Consider the following 27234-nt stretch of genomic DNA (forward strand, 5'->3'; position numbering starts at 1 on the left):
TTTAGACTGACAGTGCTTAAAAATTAATATGAAATCTAAATATATTAAAACCTTTTCTGTTTTGTTAGTTAATAAAATCAACAAGACCACCAAAATAGCTTAATAAATATTAGGCAATCTGAGATCCTAAAATTATGAAATGGAAAATTATTTAAGTCAAAACTAAAAGTTCTTTTTATCAAATTCTAGTATACTTTCGTAAAAAAAAAATTTCCCTAAAAGGTAAAAAACATACGATTCCTCATACATTTCCAGCATCTCAGACTACAGTGGATAGGTTTGAAAATCCATAGTTCAATTCCATTTGTGTAAATATTTTCAAAGTTAAGAAAAAGGATATTAGCAAACCAAAACTTTCTAGAGGATTTAATGCTCTTTGTTATTAAGGTACACTGTGGTAATTCCAATGTTTAATATTTTGCAACACCTTTGCAGATATATTTAAAATTATGAAAATGAAGTTTTGAGCCTTACATTTTAAGTTTTTAAGATACAAATGTTCTGAAATTCCAAGATGATCTCTTGCATTCATGGACTAAAATGCCACAAATTCATTCTCCAGTTGTCAGGCTGAACTTATTACAACAGATGTTACACCATCTTATGAACTCCTAAAACATTACAAAAGTAATGCAGTGGGAGAATTCAACAAAATTTGCACTAACTCAGTTAAAGCACTCCAATGCAATAAGAAGAAAATACAAAGTGATATTGATTGATGATTGTGGAAAAACTGTTTGACCTATAATAAAATATGCACAATTGAAGACTATAAAATTTATGGTTAAAGATAATATTGCATTGTTCTTGCTGCGATTAAATTATAGCACCTACAGAAAATATCACGACCATAAAACATTCTAGATTATACCAGCTTTTAAACTGCACATGACTAAGTTCTAGTGACCATGGCATGTTTTAAGAACTAATGTGTATTGAAATAAAATATACGCAAGTAACACTGCTGTGAACATATTTCATTTGAAATGAGCATTTTCAAATGATAAACCACATTAAGTTCCTCTATTTTCCCTAATTTAAAAATCAATTTTAAAAGCTAAATCCAAACCTATACCTACTTAATAAGGTTTTTTCCCCTAAATTACAGGCTTCATCTAATAGCTACAGTTAATAAAATGCTTTATTAAAAAAAAAAATCAGTCTGACATGGTATTTTTTCCACCCACCTTCACAAAACTATTAAAACTTGTGAAAATAATCAAGCCAACTGGTAGTTTTCTCAATATTCAAAATTAGCATATTCACTCACCACCTATGGAAAAAAGTCTCTGGAAAAAATACTTTGGCATTCCATAACTCATTTAAATAATATATAAGGAGGCACACAACAGACCCCCTACCCAAATCTACTCCAATTCCAAAGAGAAATGGTCTTCTGAGAGCAGGATATCAAGAGAAACTCATAAAACAAGCTTCTCTTGGACAATACATTCTACGTAACTATAAAATAAAGAATTAAACATTGGGCATTTCAGCTACAATCTTATTAGTTTTAATATAGTATATTGTAATATCTGACAACAGAAAACCTGAAGTATCTTCATAAATTTCACTCACTATTCGATAAGGGAAAATTTTATTAGATATTTATTTTAAAAGAACTGTAAATGGTTATCTTTCTGTCAGAATATGTCTCGTGGTTCTTTTGCAATGAATATTAGATAACCAGTTTATTTTTGAAGAAAACAAAAGTCTGCCCTGTTAAAGAAAAGTCAGAATCAGTATTATGCATCTATGTTCAGATTGCACATACACTGTATATTGTGTAAAAATATTTTCATAACATTTGGTTTTGCTAGTTTCATTCCAAAGTTCAGGGCAAGGCTGACAAGGTATACGTGAGGTGAAGTGCTTTGTTCTCAATGAAAATGAGCTAAATGTTCAGTAGGCCTCAAAACCTTTGCTCTAATTATGTCCGTTTCAAAACACTGTATTGTAACTGATGTCTCATTCAAAGATTGAGTATTCTTAAGAGTCTGAAGCATACAACAGTAATAAGACTTAGCAGCAGGAAGAATTTCGTTAGACCTACTGTTCAGTTTGGCTTGGATCCTACATGCTCCTCACATTCTGGACTAATCCATGAATTTCTCGCAACTCCACCCCCCTTTTCCTGGAATCCACTTCCTGTTCACCCTTCACCTTAAGTATGCACACTGGAGGCCAATAGCCTGAAAGCTACTGTTAACAACTCTGGTTTCTGTTACTCATTCTCCTGGCAGGGAGCTCAGAGCTCTACTTCCTTTGCAGTACAGTATGCAGAGTAATAACTAGGATCATATTTCACCGCTGACTGCCATTCCATGCATCTCCAGGTTATAGAGGCTTTTTGCTAAGACAGAACTGACGGAAGCGACCAAAAAACAGCCACTTTTAAACTAGTATGTTTACCAAAAATGATCAAAATCTTAAGAAAATACCTATATTTCATCTTAGCTGATCAAACCACTACGTAGCCTAGACATGTGCACATACAGTATGTATCGGATCTATAACAACATTTACGAACAGCAAGATTTTTTTTTTAAAGAATGTTGTGGTAAAAGAAATGCGAACAAACATAAGCAGAGAATGAAATAATGAAGTAGCAAACAAAAACACAAAAATGAACTATGCTGCACCAAAAATACTTTCATTTTTTAATATCATGTCACAAATGGAAATGGTAAGTAAGGTGAAGGACAAAGTGAAGCACAATTTTGTAAAACATTTTTCCCTAACATGAAAAACAATTTGTCACTTTCCTCATAGACACTGTTCGGCTTGTTGCCTCAAATTAAAGAGTCTATTAAAAAAAAAGTGCATCGGTAAGAGGAATCTAAAATGGCAAAATAATAGTGACTGTACATTTAGCCATATGTCTTCTAACATTTATAATGCTTATATAGGCATATATTTGACACTGGTTACTTCAATTTTGAAATACAAAGTTGACAATTAGAGAATAGATTGCTCACCTATTTTCCGCCTGCCACACCCTCTAAATTAAATTTCCACTTAAAAGTAGCATGACCATTTATATTACTTGTCTTGTTTACATACCAGGCTTACCAGATGGTATCGCAGCTCTGGAAAGTGTTTCATTTTTATTTTTAAAAAAAGAAGTTTCATACTTTTGCAACACTAGCAACTGAATTCCTCTATTTATCAATAGAACAGTATGCCACAATCGGTAGCAATGCCAGTTTCCTCATGACAGATATGATAGTATCCTGCACTATTCTGGGTAAACCTTACAGAATTAAGTTAAACTTTACTGAATTAAAGTTTAATGCCTTTAGTGTCCATTGTATTGAAAACACAAATATTTGTGTACTACTGTGGGATTGTATGGATCTTGATGAGTAGGAGCATTGCCAGCAAATCGAGGGAAGTGATTATTCCCCTCTATTTGGCACTGGTGAGGCCACATCTGGAGTACTGCATCCAGTTTCGGGCCCCCCACTACAGAAAGGATTTGGACAAATTGGAGAGAGTCCAGCAGAGGGCAATAAAAATGATCAGGGGGCTGTGGCACATGACTTATGAGGAGAGGCTGAGGGAATTGGGCTTGTTTATTCTACAGGAGAGAGAGTGAGGGGGGATTTGATAGCAGCCTTCAACTACCTGAAGGGGGGTTCCAAAGAGGATGGAGCTTAGGAAAAACTATTTCATTAGGAGGGCGGTGAAGCACTGGAATGGGTTACCTAGGGAGGTGGTGGAATCTCCATCCTTAGAGGTATTTAAGGCCTGGCTTGACAAAGCCCTGGTTGGGATGATTTAGTTGGTATTGGTCCTGCTTTGAGCAGGGGTTGGACTAGATGACCTTCTGAAGTCTCTTCCAACCCTAATATTCTATGATTCATTAGGAGGAACAAGGATTAATGCAATCTCAGGGAGATAATGTGAACTTCAAAGGACTAGACTGAACAATATAGCCAACAATTGAACTTTTGGAACAAAATGGGTTAAGTGGAATTCATAGGAAGTACTAGGGAGGAGGGGACTGCAAACCGCAATGGTCTCAGCCTTTTAAGCTTTGCCCTGAGAGGGGGACCGTTTGTCTGTTGATAACCTGTTACAACAGGACAGCTGAAAGACCCAATCTGTCTGTTGGTCCCTGGAGAATCCAAAGAAAGGATTTTTAGATATATAGCCTGGCTTTAACCAGGATCAGGGCTTTTTGTTCTGATCCCCAGCAAATGGTCAGGACTTCCAGTTGACAGAGGGCCCCAAACCTTAGGGAAAGGTTGGAAGGACTGACATGCCAGATCCCATGTTGAAGAAAATGGGGGTGATCTTTGGTAAAAATGTATTAGCAGCCATATAGGTTCTTTTATTGTTTTTGATGTGTTTTCTATAATGCTTTTACCTTAAGAATAAACAGGCTTCCACAGGAAGTGCTGTAGGGTAACTTATAACTATTGGCAATAGCACTGTGTGCCACTGCTGAGGGGGAAAAGGTGAAGCAGACCTTCTTAAACAGATTGACTTTTCTGGAGAGTTCATAGCATCATCAGGGAGCTGTGCAACCTGGAAATACCCTGGTCAGGAGGGAGACAAATGTGAGACTCTGCCCAAGCGAGGTGACAGACAGGGAGCCAGAAGCCTGAGAGGGGTGCCCTTGATAGACTATACACCGGTGGGGTAGGGGTAGGGGAGGAGATTTGTGACACCTCATTACACTGCAAAACTCAATTTGGACTAACCACCTCTGTGTGCAGAGAGGGTATTTAATCCATTCTCATTTAAAATCAACCCTTGGCTCGTCTACAAAGACCAAAATGTGACAAGGTAAAAATATCAGTTGATACATACTGCATACAGTTTTGCAAACCCCAAACTATTAAATTCATGACTCAGGTCCCAACAAATCATGGGACTGAATTAAAAACCTATGAGAATGTTAAAAAGCAATAAATGTTGGCGGCTTTTTTATTTGCCTTTTGAGAGTACACTCACAATGTTTTCAAGATTTTCTTCTCAACTGAGGGAACTAAAAACTTGCTTTAAAAACAAAATCAGAGATTCTCACATAAATCACAGGACTGCAGTAGCTAGACTAAGAAAAACACCAAATATTTCCAAACTTGTGATAAAACCAGAGTTTGCTGGCTGTGCAGCATTGCCAAAGGAGCACTTTATAAGTCCATAAGAAACAGTTTTTAAAAAACTATTTATCCTCAGGCATAGAAGTTCTAAAACAGGCAACTGTTGTTTTACAGAGGTAGCTCAGAAACACAAGCAAATACACACACTCACACTTTATTAAGACAGTTCCTTAGGGTTAATTGTTCTGCATGTGAAAATGTAAGTCTGCAATTAAAAACTTACACAAAAGACAAGGACTTTCTAACTCAGAGGACTGATAGCAGCATATGGACTTTTTCACTAATAGGGTGGGTGTCTTGAACCTCTCTAAACAATGATTTAAAGCAGAGGTTCTCAACCTTCTTCTTTCCGAGGACCCCCCAACATGCTATAAAAACCCCACTGCCCACCTGCGTCACAACTGTTTTTCTATATATAAAAGCCAGGGCTAACATTAGTGAGTAGCAAGAATGGCAATTGACTGGGGCCCCATGCTCAGGCTTTGGCTTCAGCCCCGGGTGGCGGGGCTCAGGGCCCTGGGCTTCAGCGCCATGCAGTGGGGCTTCAGCTTTCTGCCCCGGGCCCCAGAGAGTCTAATGCTGGCCCTGGTTGGTGGACCCCTTGAAATCTGCTCATGGGCCCCCAGGTTGAGAACCACTGATTTAAAACACTTCTCTTTGAAGCCCATTTGGTAGCCTATCTGAAAAGGTTTGGTTGCTTCAGTCCCAGTTCTTGGTGGATAGATGTACACATTAAAAAAAGCCATAGTCACTACTGGCACCCCTGCTGGATTTAGCACACATGAAGTTGGAACTAGAGGTGGTCTCTCTATAACTTAAAGGAATATTACCCTTAGGTAGCTATTATATGCATTATTAAAAGGGACTCAAGTCCACAGGATTCTCAATAGGGTATCTATAGAAACTATTAAATTAAAAAAAATAAATTTTAAACATAACAAAATGTGAATACTATTGTAGTTATTGCCACAATAGCAAATTGGTCATCTGTCTATTAAAATCTGTTGACTTCTTCCAATCAATAGATAATACAGATTGTCAGATGGATACAGAATAGTTTGAAATGATACAGTAAAGGCTCTATTATCCAGCACTCAATTAACCAGTATTTCTGATATCTCTGAATACTAATCTTCAGTCTAGTAACCAGGACTAGCAGGGCCGGCTCCAGGCACCAGCTTAGCAAGCACGTGCTTGGGGCAGCCACTCTGGAAAGGGGCGGCACGTCCAGGTATTCGGCGGAGGGTCCCTTGCTTCCGCTTGGAGCGAAGGACCTCCAGCTGAATTGCCGCAGATTGCCCTTTTTTTTTTTTTTTTTTTTTTTTGAGGGGGGGGCCTGCTTGGGGCAGCAAAACCCCTGGAGCCAGCCCTGGGGACTAGTATACTGCCCAGCATGTTATTCAACTGCACATTCTGCATTCTACTTTTATGCAAAAGAGGCAGAAGACAAGCAAGCAAGCTGGTATCAGGGATTTATTCAAAAAAGCAGCTTCCAGTGTGTGTCACAGGGTCATTACAAATTCAGTCCAATCTCCTACACCTTCTACATCTACTATGATAATTGGTGTTGATAATAACAACACCGAGGCACCCCAAGATCCTGAAGTGTCTTCTGAATCAAAGATTAAATTATGTTCAGTATAGTTTTAGTGTGAAGTGTATTTTTAGTGATCTGGGTGTACACCATGCACTGCCCATAGTGATATGTAGTGTCATAAGATAACCTACTGTATGGAAAACTTCATACACCTAAGTGCTTCAAGAGACCAACCACTCTGCAGTGCAGTACTACTACTATTGGATTGGTGAGTACCTGTACACTATTTTGTACTTGATTCATTTTATTGTATTCTAGTTCCTTGAAAATTAGTATTCCATTGGTAAAAAAAATATAAAAAAATAACTAACTCTCAGTTAACCAGAATATTCAATTAACTGGTACTCCCCATTTCCCCAACATGTCGGATAACAGAGCTTTTATTGTAGTTGACTTCCTACTTGACTGCTTAATCAGGACAAACAATGAAACACTTGAAGCTAGACTAAATAAATCTTATTTTCATAAACTGTTTTATTGCATTGGGAGTTTAATGTAGCACATTTCTTTACACTAAAAAACAGCCTGAAGACTGCTGAACACGATTTTTTGTTCACCAGTTTATTTATTGTGGTTCAAATATTTTTCTTGATGCACAGTAAATAGGCTGTGCATTGAGGAGGGTCACAGCTGCCAATATGGCAAGATCAAATTGATTTTTCGAGACCTCATCGATTTGGGAAAAGATATTGTGCTTGAAACACGTTAAACAATGTGGTAAACACAATTTTGAATTTATGGACAAGGAAAGCCATGTTTAAAAATGCATCAGCTGATGGTGGTTAACCATATTATTTAATACAATTGTCCTTCATCCACAATTTTTTAACATCATGTTATTGAACATATTTTCTAACACTATTCTTTTTTCCAGTACAGATACTGCCCCAAGCATTATTCTCATGGATGCAGTATAACAGGTAAACGCTTTCTTCTGCAAAGTATGAAAGGTAACTGAAGGTAATAAAAGGTAATAATTGGAGATATACCAATCTCCTAGAACTGAAAGGGACCTTGAAAGGTCATCGAGTCCAGCCCCCTGCCTTCACTAGCAGGACCAATTTTTGCCCCAGATCCCTAAGTGGCCTCCTCAAGGATTGAACTCACAACCCTGGGTTTAACAGGCCAATGCTCAAACCACTGAGCTATCCCTCCCCCCTAAAGAATCCAACAACCCTTACCCCTCACTTTTTCTTGGTCTGACCCACTCTCAAAATCCTCTAGTTAGACTCCATGGCACACAGGGACCTGTAACACCGGTCACTCATATCCATCCCAAACTGTGCAAGAGAGAACCTCAGTGTTTTTGGTGTGTTCTTGCCCCTAAAAAAGTGCGAGAGGAGGTTCCTTATTTTTATAAAGTAAATTAGATTTTTTTTAAAGAAAAAAGGAACCAGAATCTCCTACACATAAAAAGCAATTCCATGGCATGACAATACTTCATGTCTAATTTTTTACACTTTGAATACGGTCAACAGGAAGGAACACATTAATGCACAGAGGGTATCACTGTGAACGTGGGATCGCAGGATTAAAAGGGCATACAGGATGCAAAATTTTGTTGTAGTAGTTTGAGTTGGAAATTCCTGTTCACACAAAAAGAGATTATCTGTGCAAGGTCTCTGTCCCTCAACTGCAGGCAATCAGGTAAAGAGTTAAACTGCATGCTCTATCTTTTAATTGATTTGGGTATTTTCAGAGGCCACTGAGAGCACCTTTTCCCCCTACCAAAGAGATTCCCTGTAACTGGAAGGCTTCAGCTCACTGAGTTCCTCTAATATGAGAACAGCGGATTAGATATCAAGGCAGTAGGTGCCTTGTAAATACCTAAAATAGGTAAGTACTACATCAGTATTTTTCAAAATCCCTCTCAATCCTAGTGGTACAGAGAAGCCCCACAAGTGTCTAACCTTATAGGGTAAAATTCACACATGGTAAAGAGGGCCAGCATATGGCAATCTCGATGACTTAATCTGTACTTGAGGGCTACATGGGAGATAGCCCAGGCCTACTATGCACAGGAATCTGTGTACTTCCTGCACACCGCAAAGAGGGTTTCTGTTAGGGTGGCAGAGAGAGACTACAAGGGGGTAGACTAGAGGACAAGCCAAGGAATCTGTAGTTAAAGAATTTCAGTGACCCCAAAACCCACTACAATTGCACAAAGTGGTTATTCTAATTTACAAGTTGTAATAGTGGCTTAGGAGAGGGCTAGGGTCAGAGCCTTATGTCTAGATGAGGACAGGGAATGGACTTCACTTTCCAACTCTCCTTTACTAAATCCACATAAAGCTTGCTTATTTCAAGTTCTATGGACCTGTCAGATACTGTTGTGATTTCAAGGTAAAATGCCGTGGAACTGCTTAGTTAATACAGTCTACACTACTGTAACAAAACTCTCTCGGCACCAATTAAAACACCGCTCCCTCTCAAATACCCAGTAGTGAAGAAGGATCACCATTCAGCCTTACGACTGCTCTTGTGCAGTCCCTCTTTCCAAGCAGTACAGACAGCAGTAACCAAAATAAGACACAGAAACCCCCACAGTTTAACGTGTAGTTTTATTTTAAGCGTCAAGCTAATAATCTTGAAGTAAATTAGTGTTTTATTGTGGGAGCTCCCACAAAGAGTAAATTACAAGAGATGTATATGCATTCCTTAAGTAAATATATTTTCCTCCTTCCATGTTAAATAATTAAATGCAAAAAAAACCTGTGTTAAGATAATGCATTTAACACAACAAAGTAAGGAACTGAAAGTGTTATACGACAAACTTCATGCCCATCAGTCACTAAGCTCCTGAGGTTAAAAAACAAAACTTCCCTTACGGGCATGTCACTGCATAGTTGTCTGTTATGTAGACTTGCTCCTTCTTCTGAAGTTCTGGCCATCATTGGGAAACCACATAGCTGACTAAACAGATCACAGGTCTGTTCGAGTATAGCACTTTCCTATGTTCCCAAATCAAGCCATGCTAATTTGCTTGACTACTTATATTGTACACGCATCATATTTTTATGTCCAGACAAGTTAAAATTGGCTTAGGATTTTTCACTTCCTTACTTTTCTGATTTAATTTCATAACAGTGCTGGAATGTAGGGTTTTTTAAACATTTAATTTATTTTCTCTCTTTTTAAAGAGGAAAAAAAGATTGCTTATGGCTAATAACGTTAACCAAAATTTTCAAACAAAGATGCCTCAGGCTGATATGGTCAAAGGTAAATAGTGGCTGGGGAGAAGTGCCCCCCTACGAATCTGTACTGGCACCAGTGCGGTTCCACATATTCATAAATGATCTGGAAAAAGGGGTAAACAACAAGATGGCAAAATTGGAAGCCTATACAAACTTACTCAAGATAGTTAAATCCAAACCAGACTTCAAAGAGTTACCAGGGGATCTCATGAAACTGGGTGATTAGCAACAAAACAGCACATGAAATTTAATGCTGATAAATGCAAAGTAGTAGGGATTATGTTTTCTATGCACATTGGAAAACATAATCCCCACTACTGTTACCACTCAAGAAAGATCTTGGAGTCACTGTGGATAGTTCTCTGAAAATATCCGCTCAATGTGCAACGGCAGTCAAAAAAAAAAAAAAAGCTAACAGAAGGTTAGGAACCATTAGAAAAGGAATCAAAAGAAAAAAATATAATGATGCCACTATAGCAATCCATAATAAACCCACAGCTCCAATACTGCATGCAGTTCTGGTCACCCCTTCTCAAAAAAGATCAATTAGAACTGGAAAAGCTATAGATAAGGGCAACAAAAATGACAGAGTATGGAACAGCTTCCATATGAGGAGAAATTAAAAAGACAGACATTTCAGCTTGGAAAAGAGAGGGGATAGAATATAGGTCTATAAAATCATGAACGTGGAGAAAGTGAACAAAGTAGTATTATTTACTCCTTCACATAACACAAGAACCAGGGGTCATCAAATGAAATTAATAGGCAGCAGGTTTAAAAGAAACATAGGAAAGTACTTCTTTACCCAATGCACAATTGACTTGTGGAACTCATTGCCAGGGGATGTTGTGGAAGTCAAAACTATAATGGTGTTCAAAAACAAAATTAAGTAAGTTCATGGAGGATAGATCATCAATGACTATAAGCCAAGATGGTCAGGGATGCAATCCGATGCTCTGGGTGTCCCTAGCCTCTCATTGCCAGAAGCTGGAAGTGGACAACAGGGGATGGATTGCTCAATGATTGCTTGTTCTGTTAATTCCGTATGAAGCATCTGGCATTGGCCACTCCTGGATGACAGGACACTGGGCTAGATGGACCATTGGTCTGACCAAGTATGGCCATTCTTACATTGACAATCAGCAAAGAATTAAAAGGATGGTAGTATTCTGAATGCCAATCACCATGGTTTTATGGAAAGTGAGTGTCAAACTTTTTTTTAAGGGATCACAAGTTTGGTTGATCACGGTAACTGTGTTAACGCTACATGCCATTCTGATAACATTACATTATGCACAAAATCAATGCAGCACATATTCAATGGATTAAGAATTTGTTAACTGAAAGATTGCAAAAAAGTTACTGTAAATGGGGAATCATCATTCAAAGTGGGTGTTTCTACTAGAGTCTTGCAGGGATCTGTTCTCAGCCTTATACTAGTCAACATCTTGAATATAAAATATTATGGTAAAATCTGCAGAAGATACAAAACTTGATGAAGTGGTAAATGATAAGGACAGGTCAGTTACATAGACTGACTTGGACTGCTTGGTAAGGTGAACTCATTTGAACAACATACCTTTTAATATAGCCAAAAGCAAGGTCAAACGTTTAAAAACCAAAGAATGTAGGTCACACTTATAAGATGGAGAACTATATCCTGGAAAAACAGGGGTTCTTAAAAGGACTTGAGAAGAGGGGTAAGGGATTATGGTAGGTAACCAGTTGAACATAAGCTCCCAGTGCAATGCTGTAGCTAAAAGAGCAAATGGGATTCTTGAATGTATAAGTAGGGGAATATCAAGTAGGATTAAGGAAGTGGTATCACTTGTATATCTGGCATTAGTGAAACCATTACTGGAATGAAAAAGGATGTTAAATGTTCAAAAAAAAAGATATTAAATTGGAAAGCTTTCAGAAGAGAGCTACAAGAATGATTTAAGGTCTGGAAAACATGCCTTATATGGAGAAACTAAAGCTCAATCTATAGTGTATATCCAAGAGAAGGTTCAGAGGTGACTTGATCATAGTCTACGAGCAGCTACAGGAGGCAGGGATTTCTGATAGTACAGAGAAAGGCATCAGGAGATTAAACAGTTGCAAGCTGAACGTAGTCCTAGATAAATTCAAACTAGAAATAAGAACACACAAAAAAACCCAGTGACGATAATTAACTTTTGGAACAACATACATGGTGAGGCGGTGGTTCACCACCACCAAGACTGAATATCTTTCTAAAAGGCATGCAGTAGCTCAAAGAGAACTTGTGGGCTTGATGCAGAAGTTACTGGGTGTGGTGTAGGCCTGTGTTATCCAGGAGTTCAGACTAGATCATAGTGGTCCATTCTGACCTTACAAATCTGAGTTTAAATGGCTCACAGCCTTTCAAGATCACACCTCTGAGTTCAGTGGGGTGAGGTGAGTGCACACCTTTGGTGCTACAAGCTAGAGAGTGGAGTTTTCTAAAACGTTGGGTTAACAGGACGCATTGCACTGATTTACATGAATTCAGATCTTTCTTATCCTGGTTTTCTGTGTTTGTTTTACTGGAATGGATAACTTGAGAACTAGTAAATGTATGAAATCACAAGAACAAGCTGACTAAAATAAAAAATGGAAGTGATTTTTACTCAGTAATTTTCATCAAATACCTATTTAACATAAGCACACAACTGACAAACAGGTGAAAATGAAGATCACTTTAAAAAAGACTCAACACAGCCACTCGTTCAATTAAGGGCTAAGAAAGCTAATCCACTTCTCGTGTCCTCCACAGAAACTATCAACAAAAGGCAATAACACAGGATTTAGCATTTCTGGTATTGAAAGGTTAGGTAAAACAAAGTTTTTTTTCTTAGTTCTTCAGGCTTTTAATGAAGCAGCATTTTTTTCCATTCCCCTAAAATTCAACAAGCATTACAGCTTTAAGGACAGCTCCTTGTCTTTCTACTCACTCAACATAGTGAAAAACTTACCTAGTAGGGAACATATACAACTCTGGTTACACTGCAGGTAGTAAAAGTAAAAACCTGCATTATACTGTGAGAAAAATAGTCCCTCAGACTCTTAAAGCTATACTTCAATCTCTTATGAAAACTAAACTACATATAACTTCTTAAAGTGTATTTGTACCTAGTACACATTAGTAAATTCTTACCGCAGCAAAAATAAGATGTAGACCGCAGCAGTTACACATAAGGTTCTTAGTTCCAGGCGAATACTGTAGTAGTATTTCTAAAACTAATTCTGTATTAACCATTTTAGTACTTAAGAAATCTAAATTAGAGATATTTATCCATTTAGACAGGAGTATCTTTTTTAGAGATACAGGCTGTAATTTCTTTTCAAGGATAGAAGAGTTACTTTTTCTTTACTAACAAATGACCAACAACAGATCAGAGATTTTAGAGTTACCTGTGGACAAAGAATGAATACTTACCAACATGATTAAGTTCACTGGAGCAATTACGCCACACCCTCCCAAAAAAGGGCTACATACCTGCCCTTGCAAGACTATACGATTTCTGTCTTGTAGATGCCGATTAGAAACTGTAGAATGCCAGGGATGCATCTGACTTTGAGACTGTGTCCGAGCATTATCGGATGACTGTGTTATTTGCTGTGGGGTAATATGGTGGTTTAGGTCATGGTCTAATATGTGGCTTGAAGTGTCCTGAACAAATGCTGAGTCATCAAATTGGGGTAGGAGGTCTTCCTGAAGGAGGTCCTCTGGATCAAGTCCTGTAAATGGTTCAGCTTGAGACTCAACTTGATGAAGTAAGTTCTCATCCAAAGATGAAAAACCATTGCTTTCTATAGGATCACCGAAATGGCTTATCTGAGAAGCAGAACCCGCAGAGGCTGGAAAATTAATGTTCACAGGAGAGAGTTTTGAACTACTGAAGCTGCCCTGAGGATGTGCTGAATGCAACATTTGGAAACTATTTGAATTCAAAGGTGTGTTAGGATTCAAGAGGTGCTCGGTGGTTTCTTGCTTGGTCCCTGTTTGAGATGTAAAGGCATCACTTCCAGTATAATCAGATAAAGGATGTGTTTGTTGGCTAGTAGAAAGAGCGGTAGAAGACTGTAGAAGGCTTGTAGGAGAAATGTGGTTATTAGAGTAAGAATATGGAGAAGAAAACTGCTGTGTATTATTAACAGAGCAAGGAGTCATAGTTGGAGATTGTCCATCAAAGTTTCCTTCTTGATTCCCACAAAAACGTATTGAAGCACTGGCATTTTGAGAAAACTGTTGAACAGAAAGAGGCTGCTGTGAAGTTGATGGATTAGCAATTTGAGGTGGATGGGTAACACTGACTCTGCGTGAAGCAGATACGTTAACCTCCATAAAGTTTGTTGGCGGATTCAGAGCATCTTGCCCTGCGTTAATGTTGTTTCTGCTTTGTTGCGACTGTAGTGAGGCACACTGATGCTGTTGTTCGTTGGCCTGAAATAAGGCAAAGTCATGGTGTGCTACAAAACTTTTAGTTTGCTGCATAGACTGAGAATGTCCTTGGTGAAAAGGGGACCCATTTTGATTTGGAACAGTTGTGGTAGTTTGATGACCCCACATAGGACTACCATCAGCCACATCAGGAAACATTCCGTTGGATTGGTTTTGTGGATGGATTGGTGAGCAATTAAATTGAGAGCGTGGCGATAAAACACTGTCAGCTGGGCTGCTGAAAGCCTGATTGACTTGAAGTTTCAGTGAATCATACTGATTTAACTGCTCAAATTCACTCATCTTTTGTTGAGTTTGAGTATCTTGCACATGGTTCAATGAGTCTATGTGCAAAGGCTCAAATTCTGCACCCAAGTTCAATTCATCAACAAGTGAAACAGGTCCAGGTTGTACAAAAGCATCATCGGACAAACCTTCCAACGTCTCGCTAAAAAGGTTGGCATCATCAAAAAAATCCATCATAGGATCAGTCATCTTGATACGTCCACACTGCTTCGTCTCTGAACTCCAAATGGAGTCAATTTAGCCTCTCTGCAGTGAGCAGCAACAGATTACTTCCAGTGGTCACCACCTTATCCAATACATGTCAACATCCATTAGTGCTTCTGAAGAAATGTATGTCTTAAACTGTACAAATATCCTAGGGAAAAAAGAAGAGCAATGACTTTAAACTTACTTTTCTGGAGTTTTGTTTTATTTAGTTTTCATTTCCTCCTCCTCTTGGTATTAGTTTGTCAATTTTACTCTATATTTATATAAACAGAAGTGAGCAATTAGACTCATTTTGACTTTAAAGAAATAGAAAACTGTACAATTTTTAGAAGTGAACACATGCATAATATGCACAATTACTGCACTTACACATGCAAACTGTGTGTAAGCAATTGTGAAAACCTGTTCCTTTGTATATAAATAAGAGGTGGGTAAATGGTAATTATTATTCAGCTGAACAGAACAAGTTACAAGAAACATTAAGTTATGTTTAGATTAATTTCATTTAAACCCACTTAACCAAGACACAGTAGAATCCACAAAGGCATAACTATTAAACAACTTTTACTGTATTTGGAATGAAAACTTTCTTTTCATGAGGTCAAATTCCCACTGAAATCAACAAATACAGAGGGCAATCACCACTGGCAGGATAGAACTCAAAGAAAATCTTGGGGAGAGAGTATGTATATACCAAAGGAAAAAGAGCAACTCATCAAGCTTTAGAACAGAATTGGCTAGAAATTAATTGGCAAAACTGAGCTAGTCACAAGGCCCCTGAAATACAACATTCATATTTCTGTTCAACACAACATCCAATATGCAAGCTTGAATGAAAATATGTTCTATTACTGCTATATGTGATAGTTTGACTTCCTAGATAATCAGAAAACTTAGTCTTCAAGAATACTGAAGAAATCACTTTAAAATATGCATTGGTCTTCTAACAGTCTTTCCTGTCTCATACACAACAAACAATAACATTCAGATGGAAGAAAAAATTTTAACTCTTGAAATCCACCATTGCTAAAACTTATGCATGCTCCTCCAAAGCTCTCCCCTCTAGTGACCGACTCCCTGGATATGACCTCTGCATAGCAAGTTTTGTGGTCTTCCTAGGGACATCCTAGAAGGTTGAAAAATTTTTCCTTCTGGACAGAGCCCTATATTGTGTGTAGGTATGAAAGAAGTCTGAACAGGAACTGATACCAAATACGCGAAGTGATGGAAATGAGTCATAAAAGGCTTCTCCCCCATCCATTCCAAACTGTATATGTATTTTGTTTACAATTTAAATATGGCCCATGAGCCGGATCCAGCCTGTCTAACATTTCTGTCTGGCATCCTCTGCCCCCTCATGACCTCCGGGCCGCTAAAAGTCCCGTGGCGCAGCAGGGCACTCAGGCAGGCTGCCTGCCTGCCGTGGCTCCACGCCACTCCCGGAAGCAGCCAGCTGCTGCTGGCATGTCTCTGCAAGTCCCTGGCGGAGGGGGGGGGGAGAGGAGGAGGAGGAGACAGCTCCATGCGCTGCCTGCACCCGCAAGCACTGTCCTCACAGTTTCCGGCCAATGGGAGCTGCAGGGGCAGCGCAGAGACCTGCTGCATCCCTCCCCCCAAGGGGCACACAGAGACATGCCAGCAGCAGCCGGCCAGAAGCCGCCTGTGGTAAGCACCTTCCGGCCAGAGCCTGCACTTCGCACCCCCTCCTGCACCCCAACCTCAGTTCAGAACCCCCTCCTGCACCCAAACTCCCTCCCAGACCCCACACGCCCTCCATTAATATAGTAGAAATGTGCAGCCCATGACGACTTACCAAAATTCATGGAGTGGCCCCCCTGCGAAAATTATTGCCCACCCGATTTAAAATCAGGTTATTTAAACTTCCAAGTTGCCAGAAATATTTGTCAATAATTGCAATCATATACTGGTCATTGTTCTGCTCTAATGCTGGTTAATCAGACAGATCTGTCCATTTGACAGGATTAAAACCATAAGACAAGACAATTCTGATGGTGTTGTCAATATCAAACAGCTCTCTTTTAGTGATATGGCAGCCAACATTTGGAGCCAGATCAAGACATATTTTGGAGTTTTCTTGATTTTGGATTTTTTCTTTATCACAAAGTGATGCTAACAAAGAAAAAGTTGACATCCCTTCAAATTCTGATGTGTTCAATACATTAAAAATCGCTCTGCAGTGTTTTGAAGGACAAGAAGAAAATGAGGCAGTGCACCGTTCTGCAAATTAAATTATGATTTTGAGGTGTTCGAGGTTATAAACTGTTCAACCCACAATTATTTTGTAAATTAGGGTTTGTACTGATACATGAACCTTACACATCTGAGGTACTTCACTATTTCTAGTTGGTCTACTTCTTTAGGCAATGTCAACATCAGCAAGCCCTAATCATGCATTTCCCCACATAAATAAAAAGAACATGCAAGGAACCAGAACATCTTCAGAAAATAAGTGGAAAGGAAAAGGGAAATAAAGGTGGGACTATCTAAATGCCCCAGAAGACCAGAGTATATTCTCTTCATCATTCTAATCAGTTGTGCTTTGGAAGAAAAGCTAAATATACTTTCCTCTACCATAGGGGTCGGCAACCTTTCAGAAGTGGTGTGCCGAGTCTTCATTCATTCACTCTATTTAAGGTTTTGCATGCCAGTAGTACATTTTAACGTTTTTAGAAGGTCTCTAAGTCTATAATATATAACTAAAGTATTTTCGTATGTAAAGTAAATAAGGTTTTTAAAATGTTTAAGAAGCTTCATTTAAAATAAATTAAAATGCAGAGCCCCCAGACTGGTGGCCAGAAACCGGGCAGTGAGAGTGCCACTGAAAATCAACTTGCGTGCTGCCTTCGGCACACGTGCCATACGTTGCCTACCCCTGCTCTACCAGATTTCACATCACTTATGCTAACAGAAAAATATAGCACACACTTCAGTATTTTGAAGTGAAAAATTATGAAGACTGATATTTCTCTTCATTTGTGATAAGCAAAATGTGTAATAAACAGCATATTTTTAAAAAGCATTGCTAGTAGTCATATTTCCCACTTTCATAGGCATATAGCATAAAACAAATTGTATCATCCCCTTTGATCAAGGAGGAGTAGAAGAAACTAAAGCAGGAGAACATAATCAAGTTTGATTAAATATAACGTACAAGTACTGTAGCTAGTGGTAAATAGGTCTGGTTCAGAGGAGACCCATTAAATCAATGGGCAGGTTTACTATATTTTATTAGCTGTCTGTCCATCAAGGACCCCTATGTTTAAAAAAAAATAAAAATCAGTTTTAAATGCCTGCACAATTGAAAATGTTTTAAATGAAAATATATCCTTCTGATTTCCAATTATTATCTAAAGCAAGTACTAAATTCCCCTTCAAAGGCAGGGAGTGAAGAAAAAAGCGAAGTCCATTGTTTACAAATGAATGTCAGACCACAGATTAGAGTGAAAATACAAAATACTGTAATAAGTATTACTTGCACATACATAGTCCTTTTGTATTTCCACAGATCTCAAACCACCATCTTTCATCAATTGGATGAGTGGGCACAAATTGTCCCCCCAGGTCACATACGTAGTTGACAGTTCTGATGTTCTCCATCTACACCAATATTTTGTCTACCTGAATGCTTAAACACTATGCACCCTTGAGGAAGAAACTGTGTAAGACTCCATGGTAGAGCCCACAAAAAGCTGTGTGTAACTGTAGTTAGATAAAGCTAGCCATGGTTTGTACTAAATATATAAAAAAAATCTACCATCCACCATGTTCAATTTAGCACAAATGCAAATTTGTTTGGAAAGTTTAATGATATTCTGCTTTGGAACACTACCATTCACACTAAGACATTTTCCAAACTTGTTTTGGTGTTTGTGCAAACCAAACTGTTTTGCCAACCTCCTGCTCTGTCAGAAACATGTGGCTAGTGATGCAACTGCAACACTGTGTTAGCACTACTTAGCCTTTTTTAGCTGTCTGTTTCCCTCCCTGCTAACAAGGTAGTGTGTTAGGAAACACTGCCGACCTGTTACAGATAAGTTACATGGAAATTGTAAAAGGAAGGAGTTTAGAAATCTAATCCTCATATTTAGGGCTGCATGCCTGGGTTAACAAATAGAGATTCTGCAAGATCAAGTGGGACGCAAGTTTCATAGCCAAGTAGCCCTCATGGAAGATGTCCTTCTAGCATACCCCCATTTTAAACAGAGTAGGGAGTCTAGCCTTCAGCATGTCAAATGATTGAAACTGCAGTAATAGCTTGAACAGGCAGAATGTGTAAGATACAGTTAGAATGAATTGGTACCTGTTCTTTTATCTCCAAGTTCCTTTACTTTAACTTTTTCTTCCATTTTTTCTTCCAAAACTATATGTTTACTGCACCATATGATCACTCAGTGTTTTGAAAGAAAACTTAACTTCCAGATTTAAGGCAACTTGAATTCAGTGAGGCTTCCAGATCAAATCTAATTTGCCACCCTTATGTATATTCAGACGTAAAATTTTGTGACAAAGTAAAATTTTATCTGGAAGCCTCACTGAATTCCATGACTTTATAGGTTTTAATTCTTATCCATAATGGTGCATTATTGCACAAGGTTTAATGTTAATTTGAAGAAAAAACCCAAATCTTATCACAAGTTTCAGATGGCAAGGTCCTTTTATAAAGTTGAGGTTTTTCTGTTTTGGACACTTAAACATTAATGAACTGCCTGTATGAAGCCACTGATACAAGTGGTGACCAGCCAAGAAGATGAATACATTCTTGTTAGTTTTTTTTAAGAGGTCATTACCTCTTACTAGCTAGTATAATCTACATTTGATAAATTCATCATTTCAGGTTTCTCTCAACTATGTTTCATTTTTTAAATCAAGAAGTGGCATTTTAACTCAAATTAATCTACAATAGTTCCAGAATTTTTTTCAGTGTAAGCAATACAATACAAATACAATGAGCAATGTGTGTCCTGTTCTTACTTTATTTCTCTCATTTCTTGCAATCTCACAAGCTTGGTATTTAGGACTTAGCTCCATGGGGAAACTGACCAGCACAGCCATTCCAGAATAATTCTAAGTGGATACTCTGATCTGAAACAAATGCAACTTTATTCCAGAATTACTCCGCTTTGCCTAAAATGAATAACCAGGACACTATCTGCAATAACCCTTGTCTTTTCTCAGTTGAAACATGCTATGATTCTATGATTGGACATCTTCAGTCATGACATCACACCTAAAATGTAATATGTAAATTCTTTGTGATAGGAACCACCTCCCACCCTTACTTTTTTGTCTCAATCACTGGTCATTCAACAAAGTACCTAACCTTTAATCTATTCAGGTTTTAGTAATGCATAAGAGATCTACTTCAAATCAGAAATTAAACCCTCAGATTAAAAAAAATATGAATCCTTCAAATAGGTCCTAAAGCGAGCAGAAAAATGTCTTAGGTGGGGGTGGCGATGCCATAAATTTCTGCACAACCTGAGCTTCCATTTAAAATCAAATGAGTGTGTTAACACTTAGTTGTCAAGAAAATAAAACCACTACAAAATTTTCCCATTAAAAACAGGGTATAAAGCAATGCAGTGCTGTTCCTCTCAGCCTGCCCACAATCCCTCTGCAGCACTTGGCCATATTTTCACTGCAGTTTAGGTTAGTTTTCACTGCTGATTTTCAGAACCATTTGAGCAGTAATAAAACTGGTAATGAGGAGGACAGTTTCAGTCTGCTGCTTGTAAAAAAAGCTGTGCGCAGTAAGAGGTGGAAAATTATCAAAACGAAGCAGGAGGATCCAGACTGGACTGAAGTTGAGGTAAAGTAACTTTTTCACACGCATACCTCACAGAGAAGAGAAGGAAGGGCTAACACAGAGAGAGGGTACACTTTCTTCATTACATCAGTCAGAGGGGTTAGTGGTTAGGATTCAAATGAATCATACCCCAACTAGTCAGAAGCTATGAAAAGCTAGACATCCTAAGCGGGGTATATGGATGGCTAGAAACCTGGTAGGAAAACAGTAACTACCATTTTCCCAGCAGTTGTGGAAGCTTGGCTTTTTACCTGGCATTGCCCCTGATCAGTCTTTGGTTGGTATGTGTAGCTCTCTGATTTAAGTGTCCTGTAGATTCTGTAAGAAAGTGTGTGAGAAAGGATGGGATTAAGGATTAATGGAATGAATTAGCAAAGAAATAGACATAAAAGCTAGAGAGGTTGTTGGGGGAAGGCGCGGTGGCAGGAAATAGAATGAAGAGGAAAACAGTGGTGAAATATGGGGAAAAAGAAAAAAAGAGGAAAGATGGGGGGGCAGGTGGGGGGCGGGGGAATGAAAAAAAGAGTGAAACCAAGAAGGAAAAGAGTGTAAAAAGGCAAGAGACAGCAAGTTATGCTTTTAAAAATTTATTAAATGGAAAGTTGATGGACAGCGTCACAATTAAATACAGGACACTATACAGACTACGGAACAGTTAGATTTCTTTAATTGAAGAGACAGTGGGTTTTGGGGACAAAGGAGCTATTATTCTTCCTGACTAGTAGGCTCAGTCCTTCGGCTAGTAGATGTCAAGTAAACATGCAGCTCAATATCCAAACACAATGTCATCACTTTTGCCTATTGTAAATAAATCACTGCTCCACACTGAGAGGGCAGATTGTTGAAAAGTACAACCACTTCCTGCCAGAAGTGATAAAACCTCAGTCATCAGTGACTGCTTTCATGTGGAAATTTGAGACATCATCATCCACTTTAGGGTTAGTGTCCATTCAGAAGGCCAAAGAGGGTTAAAAAAAGAAAGCTCAGTTACGGACATGATGCAACAAAATTCAAAATGCTTGTAAAAGATGGGAGTTTGTTTATTTCTCTAAGACTATAAAAGATCAAATTAAAGGAAAAGTTTATATATTATACACAAAATACATATGTACCTTTACCTGTCTAGCAGGGAGGGAACTTCTTGACTCATTCTATTCTAATTGCAAAGAAATTTGACCCTGATCCATTCAACTCTTGAAAGTTTTTACAAAAAATGCTTCTAGCTCTAAATTCAGAGAAAGTCTTTCTGCATATAGAAAAAAATGCATTTCATTGTGATGAGCAAATGTGACAGCAGTGGAAACCGGGCAGAAAGCAAGATAGCAGTAGTATCTGATGTAAAGCACTGGGAACTATAGCCAGGAAGGAAGAGCTGAAGTTTGGGGGTGGGACTTGGGGGGGGAGGGGCGGGAGGGAGGAATAAAAGTTAATTTTCTTAGACTTAAGAATTGTCCTACAAAACAGTAGAAGAGACTTGCTTCTAACTGGGCAGAGGTTTGCCAAAGAAAGTGCAGAGGTATTCTTGTTACATCTTACTAAGTTAAATGACACATTTTCATGTGCTATGTACGTTCTTGATTATCAAATCCCTTTGTTCAGTGGTTCTCAACCTGTGGTCCCCAGACTCTGGGAGTCAGAAAGCTATATCTAAGATTTCCACACAGGTCAGCATCTCCATTAGAAATTTTTTAGGGGGTCCGCAAATGAATGAAGGTTGAGAACCACTGCCTTAGTCACTGGTTGGACAAAAAAAGTATACAATACCAGAGATGTAGACAATAGCAAAGATGAACCTAAATTATATGTGCAGGAATAAACTGATATTTTAAAAGCTTTTGTAGTTTTCTCTTGCATAATAGAACTAAATCCAGACATTCTCTCTCCAGGATCTGAGCCCATTCACATTCTTATTTTTTGTGTTATTTTCATCTTAGTTAAGGTTCTCTTCATTTGAAGAACTAGAATGATAATGTAAAAGTTATTGCTCCTTTGTTTCCAGAGAAAAATTATACTAACATGGACTGAAAGTTGAGTGTATATATAGGTATTGTACAGTTACAAAAAAACAACCGGGATGGTATAACTGTCCCTGAAACATATTCCACACCATGGAAATTCATAGTTAAAATGAAATCTTATGCTAAGATTTTTTAATATGTTGTTGATGTGTTAAGATACAGAAATGCAGTTAGGTTACCCCACTGTTAGATAAACTCTGCCCTGCCACACCACCATGCAATAACCATATATTATGACTAAAGCATTTTATCATCTGTAGTCAGACAGATTCAACTGATTTTTTCCCCCTTAATGGCATAATTACAGGCCAAAGTTAGGTTACTTGGTTATCCCACCTGTGCATTTCCATACTTTAAGATTAAATTGAAAAAGTCCAGATATACATTAATATGGATTTTTCTGCATTTATAATGCTTATTTTGGAATATTAAATCATCCTTATATCACATATACTAAGATTAAGTTAATATACAATTTGTGCTTGGGAATTTACTTTTTAATTAAAAATTTCAGACATGAACACTGAATTCAAACCCCAAAAGAAAATGTTTACATGGGATATTTCCTGTAATATGAAGAATGGAAGAATCAACCTTAATGCTTTAAAATAAATTAATTCATTAAGAAAAAAAGGAAAAAAAAAAAGTAACTTTTAGGAACATATTCACCAGGATGCCTTGGCTGCTTTATGCTTCTACGGAGCAGCACAAAGCAGTCAGTGTGTGCTGGCTAGTTGAGATGGATTTACAACTCCCTGCAGCACAAAGCATACCCCCCGTTTCTCTCTCCCTCCTGCACATCACGCCCAAAGTCACTGCTCCATCCTGCACTCCCCACAACCCCCTGTACTCTGAAGCCCTAGTTTTTCCCTTCTGCCCTAATTTCTCTGCTGACATCATCTGGTGCAACAGATAGGTTTTTGACAGCAAAATTTAGGATTAATGGTAAATGTTTGACATTCTTCATAACTTAGTTTCAGTCCGCAGAGACTGACAGATGATATCCTACTTCAGGTAATTACACAAAAAATGGCCATTTGGAAAGAGGACACATCTTCTATTACTCTCAATGTGAGTAAAGCTAAGCTTCCCAAAACAGGGAAGATAGTGGCCCCTAATAGCAGAGAGGGCCACTATCTTTTCTGATGAGTGCAGCTTGGCCTCAGTCCAACTGAGAACAATCAGACATGGCAGCAATTTCAAGAGGGCACTTCATGGAATTCTCTGTAGCAGATCATTTGTCAGCCTCTGCTGAACAAGAAACTTTCAGTTATGAAGAGTATGGCAAAAAATTACTATTAATCCAAAAGCTATTCCTTCAAATGCAATCTATGAAGCATACACACATTTTAGTTTTAGCTAGAAGGGAAGCTGAAGATGTGTTACTAATATCATTAGGGACAAAAGAGCTTTGAGGCCAGTTGCTACAGTTCTTAAAGGACCTATTTTAAAATAAATTTTAACTCAAATTAATGGATTTATTTGTAAATTATCAGAAAATTATTGTATATTCAAAAAGTGCTGAAATTTTGGGGTGGATACACTGTATTATATATACACTAAGGGGTAGGTAGAATCACTGCTACTTAATTCAACCTCAAACATGGAGCTGCAAATGGTGCCTTCATAATATGCTGAAAAGTTGTGTGGTTTTTTTTTAAATCCAGCATAGTATGACCAGTCTCTTACATATGAAAATGGTGGATGTTTGTTTAGAGAAAAACAACAAAACTTGAATATGGGTATCCATTTGAAAAGCATCTCAGATTCTCTCTAAAGTCGGATATTTTACTATTATATGCAGGTATACGCTGCTTAATAAGTGAATGAAAATATGCATGCAGTATGTTTCAGATGATATTTGTTCAAAGCATTAAAGAGTGTATCAAAATAAAAACAGAAAGACTCATGAAGTTCTCAGTCTTTCCCTCTTTGCCTGGAGGATGAAAGTGTATAAAAAACCTCTTCTGTTGAACAGAATATCCATCCACCTGAAAACTCTACATTGAAAATGCACACTATTTTCCCAGAGTAAAAATAGGTTTATTTTATACTCCATAAAAGTAGTCTTATAATCAACTTTTGAATATATACATAAACGTAATCATTCAGTTCCTCTAGCTCTAAAAATCATCAACATGGAGTGGCCGGGTTAAGATACTGATACTTGTTAAGAGATTATTCTGTTCCTAAAATGTGCTTTTATTAGTCAAAATAGCTTCAAAATTACAAGCTAATACAAACTCTTAGATGACGCTATGATGTAAACTCTCTGATTAACCCAGAAGAATCTGAAAAATAAATTGTTGAAAGTGAAATGTTCTTACTGAATTTTTTTCATTCTGTAAGATACTTGACAAAATGACAAAAGTCAAAAATCAAAAGAACCCTTACCCATGAATTAAGAGTGCATATCCTTTGTGAAGGGTCAAGTAACTCAGGGTGATGCCTACCCCAAAACAGGTAGCTCATTATCATTAGCGATCTGAAAGTAAAACACAGTAACAAAAGACCAATCACAATCACACTTCAAAGTCATATCTTAGCATCCGATAATTCAGCTACTGAGTACATCTATGGCACAGATCACTTGGGAAACATGAGAATCTCCACGTATTCATAAATAAGGAAGATTTTTAAAGCAATTTTGCAAATTTCTGTTTGCTCACTTACCTAAGATAAGTTAGTTAGTTTGTTTGTTTTTATTTTATTTTTTTAGCATGACTGGAAAAGGACAAATTGAAAGGGAGAAGGACCATCACTGCAATAGAGATGTAGACAGATTTCGTGCTGGAATTTTAAAATGTTTATAACTATTTATAAGTACTGAATATAAAAAGTATGATAATTTTCAAGACTGAATAAAACGTGTTTAAACTTGCCAATACTTATACATTAAAATATTCAGCTGAGAGCAGAAGGGGAAGCCGAAGGTTGCTGTGATTACACACCAGGGCTTAACAGATGTATTTGCCAATATGAAGTAATATTGCTGAATTGGGGGAAGTGCACTTACTCGACAGTCATGCTCCAATCCCCCATTGGACATAGCGGGGAGTGGAGCCCACAGAGCCTAGAAGAGGCACCAAATGTGCAAACACACTGCAGGGAAGGGGAGGGGTGAGGGGAGAAGTAAAAGCTTCTGGGATCCCTGGAAGAGAGAAAACACAATGAAGCATACCATCCCCCTTCCCCAATGCTGCGTGGGAAGGAAAAGGGGGGAAATAAGTGGATTTGCATTCTATATCAATATGCTTTTATAGATAGATTTCCCCATACAAAAACATGATCCTTTTCGTAGGCAGATAGAGCAGCCTTAAATTCTGTTAAATACAAGCCTTCTCAGGAAAGTTTCTCAGGAGATCTTTCATTAACGTACCCTCACAAATTTATTAGTGAAGTAGTGTTCTTAATTTTACATCATTTTATTTTTTGAAACTTCACAGTGTTTTAATCAGGATACATGGAAAATGAGTTGTTTCTTCCAAACAATGCACAACACAGTTATCAGGATAACTGTTTGCCATAAGCTGGTAACTTCATGTTAAAAGTATATTTAGTACACACTCTTGAGATACATGCTGCAATATCTGCCCTTCTTTTCTCATTTAATAACTTGTAAACTCATTCTAAAGTTGGTAGACTGAAGTATGCCTAGCCTACTTACAGGCTGTTCTACATTAGGAATTCTTGAACCCTAAAAATTGATTTCTAATTGATGCAAAAAGAGAAATTGGTTGTGTCTAAAACAGTTTGACACCCGTCTGAAACATCCTCTAACCTGTCCTCTACTGTCTTAGGTGATATGTATGAATTTTGTACAGAAATATCCACAAAAGTTTCCTTTAGATTTTCTTCTTATACTGCGATTTCATATCACAACAGAAAAAAATCTGAGATCCCCTCAGAGATTCAAAAACCTCTCTTCTAATCTGTCAATCAAGTTGAGAACCCATACTTCTAGAATTTAACAGTCAACTATTACTAAATATACAAACAACTTTTCTGAATAATGAAGAGTTAATTGGTTAAGTAGTACTACAAACAGGCTAAATTATAGCATAAGGTTTTGCAATACACAGATTAATGGTATTTTATTTTCAACGTTATTTAATTTAATCTGGAAAAAATAAATTATGATCTTGGAATCAAACACTGCCTGTCCCACTAGTTTACAAATTAAAAATATCACAATTACAGAAAACTGATTTCTGCACTTACCAACTGTGGCAAACATCAGCTTGCTTAAATGTTTTGTTATCTGAAACATAGCTGTCAATCACAAATTCTTCCTCAAACTGATTCTGTCAATAACTCAGACCCAGAAAAAGAGGATTCTCACTCCTCAAGCCAAGAGAGACCACTTGCTTGACCAGCCTCCGATATTAAGACAACGATGGAGTATTTGTAGCTTTGAAGAATCTTGTGTTAAAAAGAAAAAAGAAACATAAAAGATGAAGTAATGAGAAAAATAAGGCATTATTAATGCATTAAAAAGTGTTACCCATGCAAACAGATAGCTCAATGACA

At 37.8% G+C, this 27234-nt stretch overlaps 1 protein-coding gene across 1 annotated transcript in view; it reads right to left on the reverse strand.

Annotated features, from left to right (window-relative positions):
- Nucleotides 1-27234, reverse strand: part of CHD9 (chromodomain helicase DNA binding protein 9) — a 189757-nt gene that overhangs the window by 153137 nt on the left and 9386 nt on the right. The window contains exons 2-6 of the mRNA XM_044986992.1: nucleotides 26926-27126; nucleotides 25721-25855; nucleotides 25099-25189; nucleotides 20938-21004; nucleotides 13402-15007 (exon numbers count right to left, since the gene is read on the reverse strand). Coding sequence (XP_044842927.1) covers nucleotides 13402-14841 — 1440 coding nt within the window. The 5' untranslated portion in view covers nucleotides 14842-15007; nucleotides 20938-21004; nucleotides 25099-25189; nucleotides 25721-25855; nucleotides 26926-27126. The remainder of the gene's footprint in view (nucleotides 1-13401; nucleotides 15008-20937; nucleotides 21005-25098; nucleotides 25190-25720; nucleotides 25856-26925; nucleotides 27127-27234) is intronic.

This window comes from Mauremys mutica, chromosome 14 (assembly GCF_020497125.1).
Source record: "Mauremys mutica isolate MM-2020 ecotype Southern chromosome 14, ASM2049712v1, whole genome shotgun sequence".
Taxonomy (NCBI): Eukaryota; Metazoa; Chordata; order Testudines; family Geoemydidae; genus Mauremys; species Mauremys mutica.